Source organism: Andrographis paniculata, unplaced genomic scaffold, assembly GCF_009805555.1.
Source record: "Andrographis paniculata isolate CXL003 unplaced genomic scaffold, ASM980555v1 Contig49END, whole genome shotgun sequence".
In the NCBI taxonomy this organism is placed as follows: domain Eukaryota; kingdom Viridiplantae; phylum Streptophyta; class Magnoliopsida; order Lamiales; family Acanthaceae; genus Andrographis; species Andrographis paniculata.
Window position 1 is genome coordinate 2519930 of NW_026137583.1, and position 13290 is coordinate 2533219.

The 13290-nt window shown below is 32.8% G+C and overlaps 1 protein-coding gene across 1 annotated transcript; it reads right to left on the reverse strand.

Moving 5' to 3' along the window:
• Positions 1-7327: 7327 nt before the first annotated feature.
• LOC127252934 (probable disease resistance protein At4g27220) lies at positions 7328-10339 on the reverse strand. The gene has a single exon (XM_051277322.1). It carries the CDS (start codon positions 10337-10339, stop codon positions 7328-7330), a length of 3012 nt encoding a protein of 1003 aa, XP_051133279.1.
• Positions 10340-13290: the final 2951 nt, after the last annotated feature.

Consider the following 13290-nt stretch of genomic DNA (forward strand, 5'->3'; position numbering starts at 1 on the left):
ACACTTCTACAAATTTCAATAACTAATAACAAAAAATTTCAAACATTCTAAACTCAAAAAAACACAATTGAATATGTTAGAAAAAATAAAATAGAAATTTCCTCACCGACCGGTGGAGGAGAATTTATCTAACCTAATTGAAATTATTTAACTAATTATTTAACTATTATCCTTCATTCAATATTTATCTCTTCATTTCTTTAATTTTTAACAAAACATTCAAAAATATCCTTAGCTACATTTTTTTATCATTTTTCAATAAAATAGTTATTTTTTTAATCTTTGTAGAACCCATAACCTCACGGTCACAAATTCAACCCCTACACCACCGGACCATATCTTACGGGACTGAAATTGTCTGCTTTTGTTCTTCCTATTGATGATGCAGAGTAAAATCCTATTTTGGAACCTTATGAGAACAACATGCACGTCCAAATTATTTTCTAGGAAGACTGTTACATTTCAACCAGAATGGCTCAATGACGTCATCAAAGGTAATACTTTTCTATGGAACCGGATCTTCTCAGTAACACACCCTATCTCATATCTTCACACACATAATGCATATATATATATATACAATTATGTGTGTAAGAATAGAGAGATATAATTTATTTTTGAGACGGAGGATCCATGGAACCATTCTACTAAAACAATAGAAGAAACAATACATTCTTTATGCATGTCTTTTATGAACAGTAGACTTCATAGGGAATTGATTGAGCCATATATTTATATTTCTACAAAAAGAAGTCAATATTATAAGTATGTTTCTTCAACAAAATTTTTTTAAATTTTATTATTTAGATTCTGCATTTTTCGAAAAAAATTATATTTTTTCTGTCACAAAATATCCAGCAGACAATTCAAACCAATTTTTCTCAAACTTAACAAAAAAAAAAAAAAAGAAAAACACATCATATATTGTATATGTTATCATGTTTTTCTATTTATGAATGTTTTCTTTTTTTAACCGGAAATAATTAACTAATATGTTATTTTGTAGGAAAATTTTGAATTTTGAATTTTCAATATGATTTTTAGAAAATAATTAATAAACAATAAAAAATAACTTAAAAACCCTAGAAAGGACCGTACCCTTCAATTAATTTGCAATTAATTATATTATGATGCTAATTTGTTTTGATATAATAGATCAATTTTGAATTGAAATAATTTTTTAATATAATATTTTAATTTTAAATTTTAAACATATATTTTATATTATATTTTGGATAAAAATATATACAAAATTGTGTAATGCTTTTTTCTTTAAAACAAAATTAGATTAAAAATAATTATTAAATATGATGTTCAATATAAAAAAAATGGACTTTGAAAATAATATTTTTGGAATAAAAAAGTGTATGATAGAAAATAAATTTGATAAGAACACACTAAATATATAATAATAGTAACGAAAAATTAATTTACATAACATGAAGAATCGAGAAATGAGCCGTTATTAATAAGAAGACCAGGAGTACACATTACGGAGAAAAGTCGTAACAAAGGCGCAGCAAATATGCAAATTGCATGAAAAATGGCTTGTTGTTACGATTTTTCGGTCGTAGTAAAAAACAGTTTTTTTAGTAGTGAGTATTGTACCTTAACAGTGAATTCATAGACAAACTGAGGCATCCTATGATCAGATCTCTCAAACCTAAAGGACACCAAGTGTCACGAATTAATTTAAAGCGTAGAGCACAAAAAAATTTCGTTCGAACTGGGAAAATGAATGCAGAATAGAGGTAATGTTTCCCCGTAATCGACGAAATCTGCGCATAACAAATTAAAGTTCTTTTGCTTAACAACCATGAAGATTATTAACCATATCATTTCTCCAATTTCAATGAGGAAAATAGTTCTCTATGCATCGGAGTCTCGTGGTGGATGGTTATTTTTCGCGCGAGATAAGCTTTTGAAGGAGATTATGACGAGGGAATGGTAGAAATGGAAAGAATGAAGGGGTGTGGAGCTATAAGCAAACAATTTTAAAAAAAAAATTGATAGTGCGGATATGGGTGTGTTTTTTTGATGGGTTTGGAAAAGATTTGGTTTGAATTCGATATGAAAATAACGTTTGATGAGATATTTTGTGAAAAAAAAAGTGTATTTTTTTTTTTAAATGCAAAGTCCAAATGATAAATTTTGAAAAAATTATGCTAAAGAAACATACCCATAATATTTTGGGTGGGAGACTGATCCTAAACGAAAAAATGAGACTGAGGAATTAAAATATAATTGTCCATTTATTTATTACACTAGAAGAAAAAATCACTTTTGTAACAAAACTTTTTTGTCTCTAAATCTACTTTTTCCGTTACTTATGACATTAGAGACGGAATTAGTAATAGAATTACGTTAGCTACGTGAACTTTAGGGACGAAATTCCGTTACAAATATATTATTTTTTTTTGTAGTGTTAGGGCATCTGTTCATAGTTCTTGTAATATATACTTTACTATTTTTGTTTTAAAATATTAGATTAAATACTTATTTTTTAAAATAAAATTTCAAATTAAAATATTTACTCATTTATGAAATTATGTCACTTTTTGTTTTTTTTACCATAAATTTATACATAATCTATTTATAAAAAAATATATTATTCATTCACAATATTATTACTCATAATTCAAAAAATAACTAATGTTACTATTATTTTTCCTACTTAATCTACTTTTTTTTTTTATTAACTCATTAATAAAATTTTCATAATATTCCTCTTTTACTTTTATATTAAAATATTTTGTTATTTTTAAAAATAAAAGTGCGTAAATTAAGATCCAGAAAAGAAAATGTATTTTATATATATATATATAAATATAATACATTTATATATATATATAACCACATTCAATTATCTATGTATCATTGGCACATTAGTATTTTATTACTCCATCAAAATTATGACAGTTCTTTTTTCGCTAAATTATGTATAGTCTATTTTTTTTTATATATAATAAAAAAACCTTACAGCTCATAATTTAAACAACTTTTATTGTAACAAATAATAATTATTTTACTACTATTTTTCCTACTTGCCTTATTATTTTTATATCTTCTTAATAAATTTATCATAGTACCCTATTTTTTTTATTTTTTTTATTTTTAAATTAAAATATTATTATTTCTTAATCAATGTACACAAAGTGACATAATTTTAATAGAAGAAAAAGGGTAACATTTTATATTAGGTAACATTCTCCTCTGGATCGATCTTTCCAGTCTCTTCCATGTCTCCATCGGATTCAGATACATAATCTTCGGTGGAAGTGATAATCATGGATCTCTTGTTAGGACATTGATTGAAAAAATGTCCACGTCCTTGACACTTCAAATAAAATAATTAACGAGTGCAAGTAGTGGATTCATTATTTGGAGAAGATGTCGTACCCTTTGAGTGTGACGATGCAGGAATAACGGATTCTTTCCCCTTACTTGTTGTTGACGGAGTTTGCGGCGACACAAATTTCCTTTGCATGAGTCCTCGCAACTCATTCCAAATTCGCACGGGAAGTTCTCTGTGTCTATATTGTGAAAGGTTGGTCTGGTCCCACCATGATACAACATAGTCAAAGAACTCAATGACAACAAAACGTAATTTTTATTGCTCTGAAAGTTGTTGCACGTAAAAAATGAACTTCATTTTACGCTCCCATTCTAGAAACGCCTCGCGATTATATTTTTCATTGAAGGGTGGAACTTGGAACTTAATGAATGGTGTAACCTCATCATCATACCTTCTTTGAGGGTTATGCGGTCTACGTCGTGGGAGTTCATGATTGAACTCTTCTTCTTTCATCTTCATATTCAAACTCGTACTTCCTTGGTTCATGGAGGTTACGTCAGAGAGCTGATACTTCTCCTTGAAGAGTGTAATTTCTAACTCCCCTTCATGAACACCTTCCTCGTCAATGGCTTCGAAACCATGTAGATTACCTTGCCGCTGTTGGTTTAACTTCAACTTATCAATGGGTCATTAAGCACACAAGTGTGAATAGTGTAACTCCTTCACTTGGTTCACCACCAAATTTAAAAGGCTTTGAAAATCTATATTTTGCATCTGTGTATCCTCCTCTCTCTTGCCATTAGAAAAAAATATGGAAATATATGTATAGATTAATTAGAAAATAAGCTCTCATGACTCTCGTGTCTCACTCCTCACGTATTGTACTCCTCCATCTTGCACAAAGCATAAATTAGATCGGTGGAATATCTCCAAAGATGTGACAAAAAAATTTCAAAAGAGTGAAAACAACTACGAAGAACTAGAATGAAACTGAGAATAAGAAAAAAGAAAAACACTTATGATGGAAAATGCGGAAATTATAATAGAACAAGCGAACAAGTATGTTGTTTTTTATTAGCACAAGCTTTTTGTATTTATTTTTTTGTTTTGTTTTTCTACAAATTTTTTTTTTTTTTTTTTTTTTTTTGCAGATTTTTTTTTTCGAAGAAAAGAGAATAACACTAAGTGTAGGAACTCGAGCTAACTAGCTATGATACCAAACTGATGTAACCCATGAGAGTTTATATATTTTTCTCATGTTAAAGAAGAATAACCTTAATCAATGTAAGAAATTCAAAAAAAAAAAAAAATAGATGAGATAAGGCAGAATTTTTATACACAACCTAGTTGATTAAGAGCCTCAAGAATTTAATCTTGGACCCAAAATCTTAACTAAGAAAAAGGACTAACCCGATAGGCTTAATTGCTCTGCAAAAATTTAGAAGTCATGAACCAATAGATAATTCTAAAGATCCGATTTGAAATCAGCTGTGTAAGGAATCACTCACTCGCACTTTGAAAGTAAATACAGTAAAAAACACAAATTTTCGAAAGAAGATAAATATATTATTGCCAAATTGATATGAAATTTGATACAAGGGCCTTTATATAGAGGCCAAGAGGAGGGACAAAACAGTTACTACAACTAAATTGACAATACATTCTCATAGAGAATATATTTCAATACACATAATTGTTGCATATTTCCAAAAGCATATTAACAATATCTCAATAATGACAATACATTTCCAAAAGAATATATTTCCAAAATTATAATAATTGTCCGTACATTCTCAAAAAATGAAGCAATGGTGTTAATATTTATGATGGAAGAAATGACATCATCGCAATGATGTCTATGATTATGATGTAAGCAATAACATTATCACAGGTCTTCAATTATTTTAGCTTGTCTAACCATTAGACTCGGGCCGATTGTTCTCCAAGCTTCATCCTTATGTAAATTATTCTTCTTGAGCTCACGAATTAAGTCAAAAAACTGATCTTGGAGTTTATAAGCTCGGCTTCGGGTAATTGGTCTAAGTGGTTCATGAGACGTTTGGACGTCCACATCATTTATACAACTCATCAATTAGTTCCATATATCTGCAGAAAGTATGACATTTCTGCGTATTTTTCATGACCTCCTCTATTTCCTTGATAAGATTGCTATTAACGGAAGATGTTTCAAGGATGTGTTCACGAAAGTCCTTCAATTCGGGCTTATTTTCTTGTGAATTTCAGCCAAGATTCTCGAGACAATCTTAACCCTCATCCTTGCAGTCATCTTCCATTCTTGACTCGTCTTTTGATTGGGCAACATCTTACTTACTGTATGACAGAGTAACAATCCTGTCGCGAGCCATTGCACCATCGGAAACTCCACTCCTCCGATTTCAATATGCACTCTGCCCCTTTGCATTCATATATCCTCAAATCTTTTGCGAGATTTCATATTACTAGTATTTAATCCTTGAAAACCATCCATCATGCAACAGTTGGACCAGAAATTCTCCCACTACAAAACCGTAAGATCGATTACACTCCTTGAATTTTGGTAGAACCATTAATCGACCAAAATCGTACAAATCTTTCGGACGCCCACAGAACTCATCGAGCTATTTTAATTCTCAACTTCTGTCATTGGTGCTTCAATATGAAATGGAAGATGGAGGCATTGAAGTTTTTTAAAATTCACCAACAAATTGCTTCGTAATTTCTCTACGTTTGTGGCACCAATCTTCAAGGATTCGAGATTGACTAGTTGTTGCATTCCCAAAGGAAATTTCTTGATGGAAGTCCATGAAGTGTCCAACTCTATTAGGTCCTTGAGATTTCTCAACTCTGGCACACATTTAAGATATTTGCAACGCCTCAGGTGAAGGGATTTCATGCTCCCCAAATTAGACAAAGAATCTGGTAACTAGATCTGTAGTTTTAGAACTCAGATTAAGAACATGCAAACCACACATCTCCAAGAAAAACGAACCTGGTATAAGCTCTAACAAATTATTCTCCTGCAAGAGCAATGTTCTCAGCTTGGGACATTTTGGAGACCATTCTGCAGGTATATGTTTTATCTCATTGTGCCTCAAAGAAACCTTCTCGAGATCTTCACTCCATTCTTCTCTTTAAACCATGAAACTGTGCCTATCCATTCTCAAATATTTGTTCTTTGTGATCTTTAATGCCATGGCTCTTACTAAATCATGCATCCTCACCCACCGCGTTGCATCACTCTCTAACAAGCACACATTCACTAACTGATCTACTCTTTTTCTTTTACTCCTCCTTTGTCCAACAGCTCTTCCGAAATGAGAAAGTTCAATCAATTCTTTTCTTTTGATTTCTGAATTTTCGGGATACAAGCATCAATTCAAGAAACAATGTTGGTTCATTGTAAATCCATTATGCCTCTCTTCTCCTTGATCCAACCGATTGAAATTATACTTGAGTATCTTGAAAACCTTTTCCTCATTCCCACCTTCTCCCATGATTGAATAATCCAATTCCTGTTAATGCGATAATTCCTTGGGGAGCCTGACCTTGCAAGTTACAGGTGGATTTCACATTTAAGACATCTGTGGTGATAATTCCATGAGCTAGCTGTACTGAATATTACTATATGTATTTCAATGTGGTGATCGTTGATGATTTGAGGCCCATGCATGAAAGAACACTGTCAACAGACATTTTATTTGGCTTGGTGAAGATAAGATCTTGAATCTCTTAGTCTTAGTTGAATCTTACCTGGGGTATGACAACTTCAAGATAATCATATTTCTTAAATTTAAGGTAGAATAATGATAGTACTAAGGGTTAAAGAACTCTCGAATTCATTAGAATCTCTCTCTCATCTCTCTTCTCTCTCTCTTTCTCTCTCTCTTTCTATATGTGTATCTATATTTGGCAAATATATTAATAAACGATTCACCATAGAGCTCTGAATAATAATATTATTGAATTATCAACAGTAATGAATGTAAATAATAATTATATGTACGTAAGAGTCGAGTCTTACAACAACAGAAATCAATGAAGACGAAGTAAGGGTTTGAGGAGGGGATGGAGGGAGGGATGCTCCAACTCCAGTGATTCCCACCATTCCTTCTCTGATTTTGGAATGTAGATACTTAATCGCTGATGATAGTCTGGTAGAAGAGGGGAATCATAATTATAATCACCAAATAGCAATGGCAGTTTCTTCACTTGCATGCATCCTTCGATGTGAATAATTTTAAGGGAACGGCATATCAGTGTCAAGTCGCAGATGCTCTTCAATTTTGGGAGTTGAATAAGGTTCATAAACTTCAATTTGGGGAGATGGAATCTTTGAGATGATGATGGTGCTTGATTTCCTTGTTCTTCATCTCCTCTATTATATGTATTTCTATTTTCTACTTCAAATATCTCTTCTACTTGTTCACACCTTTGGACATCCAGCAATTCAAGGTTTTGTAAGCCCCCCAAGAGTGACAGTGATAGTGATAGTGGCAACCCCAGCTTCTTCATCTTGTTGCATTCAGTAATACGCAGCTCCCTAAGAGACGAAAACAGTAGAGGTGGAGATGAACTTTGAAACATCACCACGCACATCAAATCAGGCAACTTCTTTAACAATATCGATTCCAAATTTTGTAATGGAAATTCTTCTACTTGGTCCTCCTCCGATTTCAATATGCACTCTACCCCTTTGCATTCATATAGCCTCAACCTTTTGCAGGATTTCATATTACTGATGTTTAATCCTTGAATACCATCCATCATGCAGCTTCCTAAACCCTCACACTTTATAAGTCCAAAGCCTTCCATGTCAAGTGGCCAGACCATAACATCTCTTCTCCCTTCTTCATTCACCCTCAGCCCATTCACAACCACTTCATTATCACCTGCAGGTGGTGTTATTCGCCGCTGCCCCAGAATATCTCCCACGAAAACATTATAAGATCGATTGTACTCTTTTAATTTTTGTAGACATACCATTAATCGACCAAATTCGTCCCCATCTTTCACACGCCCATGGAACTCCTCAAGTTGTTCTAATTTCTCAACTTCTGTCATTGGTGCTTCGATATGAGATGGAAGATGGAGGCATTGAAGTTTTTTGAAATTCACCAACAAATTGCTTGGTACTTTCTCCAACTTTCGAGAATCAATCTTCAAGCATTCGAGATTCACTAGTTCTTGCATTCCAAAAGGCAATTCCTTGACAGAAGTAAATGAAATGTCCAACTCTCTTAGGTCCTTGAGATTTCCCAAGCTCGGCACACATTTAAGGTATCTGCAATACCTTAGGAGAAGGGCTTTGAGGCTCCCTAAATTAGACAAAGAATCTGGTAACTCTTCAATGTCGGTATAAGTCAAATTAAGAACATGTAAACCATGCATCTCCGAGAAAAATGAACCCGGTATAAGCTTTAACAAATCAATGTTCTGGAAGAGCAATGTTGAGAGCTTGGGACATTTTGGGGACAATTCTACAGGTATATGTTTTATGCCATTGCCCATCAAAGAAACCTTCTTCAGATCTCTACTCCATTCTCCTCCTCCATCCATGAAACTTTGCCTATCGATGCTCAAATATTTATTCTTTGTGATCTTTAATGCCATGGCTCTTACTAAATCATGCATCTTCACCCACCACGTTCCGTCGCTCTCTAACAAACACACATTCACTAATTTGTTCAACATGACATGACCCCAATCCACCCGATCTCTTCTACTACTCCTTTTGTCCAACAACTCCTCTGAAATGAGTAGTTCTATCAATTTTCTTTTACTTATTTGGGAATCTTCAGGATACAAACAACAATTCAAGAAACAATGCTGTAGAACTGTAAATCCATTCCATTTCTTTTCTCCCTGACCCAACCTATCGAAACTATATTTGAGTATTTTGAAAACTTCATCATCAGTGCCATTTTCTCTCAAAATTGATTCTTTTAGGTCCTTCAGTGCAATTCTCCACTCACGAATGTCCGTCTTACCCTTCATACTTCCGGCTGCTGTGATTATGCCCAATGGCAATCCACCACACTGTCCTGCCATAAGCTTTGCAATTTCTTGTACTTGGGAAGTTAGTGTCATCCCTGCGCCAAGAGTTTCTGTAAATAAACTCAAAGCTTCACTCTTATTGAGTGTTACCATTGGAATAACTTCTTGACAACCAATTTGATGACACACATCCGATAAACGGGATGTTATGATTAATCTACACTCCTCCAAGGAAAGTGGGTCTCCAATCTTTTCGAGGTTGAACTTTTCCCAAACATCATCAAATATTAGCAGAACTTTCCCTTTTCTTGATAGTACTCGGTTTAGTCTCGCAGCTCTTTTGTCTTCATTCTTCTCGTCTGAAATATCTAGATGCACTGCCTTGGCAACTTCATCCTGCAAATTCTTTATGTTAAATGTATGAGATACAGTTATCCAAATGACAACATGTTGAGCTCCTTCAACAAACCGATTGTGGATGTGCTTCGCCAGCGTTGTCTTACCCACACCACCCATGCCATGAATCCCAACACTTGACACTCCATCGTTCACCAACAACTTCAAAATCCTTTCAAAGTTCTCCTCAAACGTTTTACCCACCAACTTCTTTGTCAAGAGTGGAACTTGCTCGGGTTCACAAGCATGAAGCAGTTCACCAAAATGTCGACTCTGCTCAACCAATCCCTCTACTCTCACACTCAAGTTCTTGGCTCTATCTCCCCCGAAGAAGCGACTAGTAAATCCATCAGAATCCATAGCATCCCCGAATTCAGCGAATTCCATTTCAAGTTTCCGCACCTCTGCCAACCAGCTCTCGACTTCACGCTTCCTTTTCTTCATACCCGATTGCTCACCATTCTTGACCTCCTTCTCAACATCAAATGCTTTATCACTCAACGATTTCAAGTTTCTTTGTAGAGATTCCAATACTATACTGTAGTCTATCATTGTGGTCATAGTGCCCTGAGCATAATCCGCCAACTTTTCCCCGAGCCTGGAGAGGAAAGGTCTTGCAATTTTCCAAAGCATTTTGCTCTCTGAATTCAACATAACCGACTATAATACCTTCATAGAAACACACATGTTAATTCAACTGAAATCTTGATAAGTAGTTGTTGTATATGCTTTAGAACTATATGTGTTTGTGAGTGTGTATGTGTGTGTTATGCAATTTAAAATAAGAAACAGGATATGGAGAGACGAATACATGTAATCCTGGTTTTTCATTTGTTATGTTAGCAGTTCAATTGATGAGTATGCTAAACACAAACAACACCAAGCTACTACATGTCTTTCAGTAATTTTCTGAAAAAAAAAGGAAAAACCTAATGGAATCTAATCTATTGATGTTTTCAACAAAACTTTAATAAAATTTAAACAGTAAAGAATTTAGAAAATAATAGAACAAGATAGATCAAACCTCGATTGCTGTTTCAGCGAAATAGTAAAATAGATGAATCATAATTGGTCCTGAGAATCACCTGAGATAGAAGCTTAGTCCGAAGTATAGATCTAAAAGCAACAGGAGGGAAGAAGCAGCAAACACAGCACAATAATGGAGTTGAAGATGAAGAAGAATGAACAACGCGGGGAAGACTTGTTTTTGGATAAATACTACTTCCCAACTCCAATCATCGATGATGTTTGTCACTCATAAATTCCAAATTATTTTAAAAAAGAACTACATGCATAATTTTATTCATCAAGTCACTAGCATGCACAAGTAAAAGACTGAGTTTGTTTGCTCACAACTTTTTTTCCAATTCAAATATATATATATATTATCTTCTTACAAAAGTCAATATTAATATAAATATTATTTTTTAATTTTGAACACAATTTTCTATTATCTCATATGAAAAATTCAAAAAAAATACTAAACAAACAAACCCTATGTATATAAAAAATTAATAGAATAAGTTGTAAGCATTATACTATCTCCGTCCACTAACTAGGGTTACATTGTTTTTGCAAGCACGACGTGTTCATCTTTAAATATTACTCCCTCCATCTCACATACCATGATCACGTTGCCGTTTCTGTCCGTTCCACATACCATGTCACTTTTTTTTTTTTGAAAATGATTACACACTTTAATCTCATTTTAAATTTTTTAATTTTTTTTTTAAATTTTAATTAAACTTAGTTATCTTAATCTTAATTTATAATTATTTATATTATAGGATGATTATTTTCACTAATGCATTTTTAATTATTTACTAATTACACTTCTCTTTAAATACAGTGTCTATATTATAACAGACACCGTACGACGGAGGAAGTAATTATTAAATTGAAAAGACAGAAATAATTTTTTAGAATCTTATAAGGTACAAATATATATTTGATATTTTTAATGTTAAGTTGGTGGGAGTATTTATTAACAACAACTACCATTAGTCATAAATTGATTTATTCAAACTGTGACTATATGTATATTTTTAATTTCAATTAATTATTTTTTCTTCAAATATTATTTGATCTCGAGTTTGTTAACTAGAATTATTATATTCAATTATTCTTTTTCTTACTTAAAAGAGAAGACAAGAATAAAATAATAATAAGATGTAAATATATCCGCAAAATTATTATATTATAAAGTTAAATATTTATAATTTTCATACAATATATAATAGTTAAATATTGTTAGTTGGTGCAGTATGATGATCAAGGACCATAAAGTCACTTGTTCTTCAGTCTTAGCAGGCTAACTAATTAGATGATGGAATTCATTCAAGCATCAGAAAAGAGTAAAGCTCTCTCCTGTTTCCAACTCGGGACCATCTACCGAACTATGAAAGTCAATCTAAGTAGTTAAACTTATATTATGCTCCCGAGCCTCGATCTGAAAGAGGAGGTGTCCAACAACCTCCATCTTTAATCCATCCTTGTCTGTGTTCTAGACATCAACTAGAGCAGATGACCTGTTTGTCGTTCGTCATTATCCTCGTCTTCCCAACCAAGGTGTCAGCTACGAAGAGATAAGGTTGTACTAAGAGTTTAAAAGAATTTTGGCTAGATCCAATACTTCTTCCAGACAATTTAATTTGTTATGTTTTCTGTCATCCTGTAAGAATATAAGGTATATTATCTTCCAAAAATTTTCTTTATGTTGTACTTGCCTACTTCTCTGTGGATGTAAAATTTACACTATGAGCATAGAGAAGGTTTAGAGGTTCTGCAATATGAGGTGGGGCAAAAACATCAGCATCTTTACATTTAAAGTGTGTCTTTTTTTTTTTTTCTTTTTTTTTTAAATATGTTCGTAAAAGTTGTCATTTCTATCATTCGACCAGGCTTAGGACAACTGTGGTGGACATCATGCGGCCAAGGACATAAATGAAACGTTTTCAAATATGTATAATATATTTTATTAGGATAAATAAACAACAAAAGTGATAATTATGACTAAATATTGTATATTGTATTTTAAAAACATTTTAAGGAATCACTTATAATATAATTGCATAGCCTAAGCAATCATCTTAATACAGGTGGTTTTTCTGAATTTTCATTTTTCATGGGTGCAGAAACAACTGCCTGAATTCTTTTAGATCTATTACAGTTTGTGAGCAAATCAAATGTGTTGCTCATTTAATTTAATTTAGATTTCTTAAATAATGTTAAAAGTTTGGATCATGTATTAGACGTATTTTTCAGAGCAGTTTAATGAGATTTGAGCATCCTACATTCCATCTCTATTTCCTAACAACATTGATATCAGAGCATACATTCTTGAGGGATCTAAAGATTTCTCCAGAGATTTGCGAGAGGATTATTGAAAAGATTGAATCAGGTGAGAGTGGTCTTTTCAGCACTTGCTCCACCTGTGTTTGATGGAGAAAACTTCCAAGCGTGGGCTGTTAGAATGCAAGCTTACATGGAAGGCTGCGATTATTGGGAGGCAGTGGAACAAGACTATGAAGTTGCTCCACTTCCGGATAATACAATAATAAATCAAATGAAAATCCACAAGGAGAGAGTCACCAGAAAAGCAAAGG

Excerpts from the sequence above, each read along its gene's own strand:
- LOC127252934 (XM_051277322.1), bottom strand. The coding sequence starts at position 10,339 with ATGTTGAATTCAGAGAGCAAAATGCTTTGGAAAATTGCAAGACCTTTC.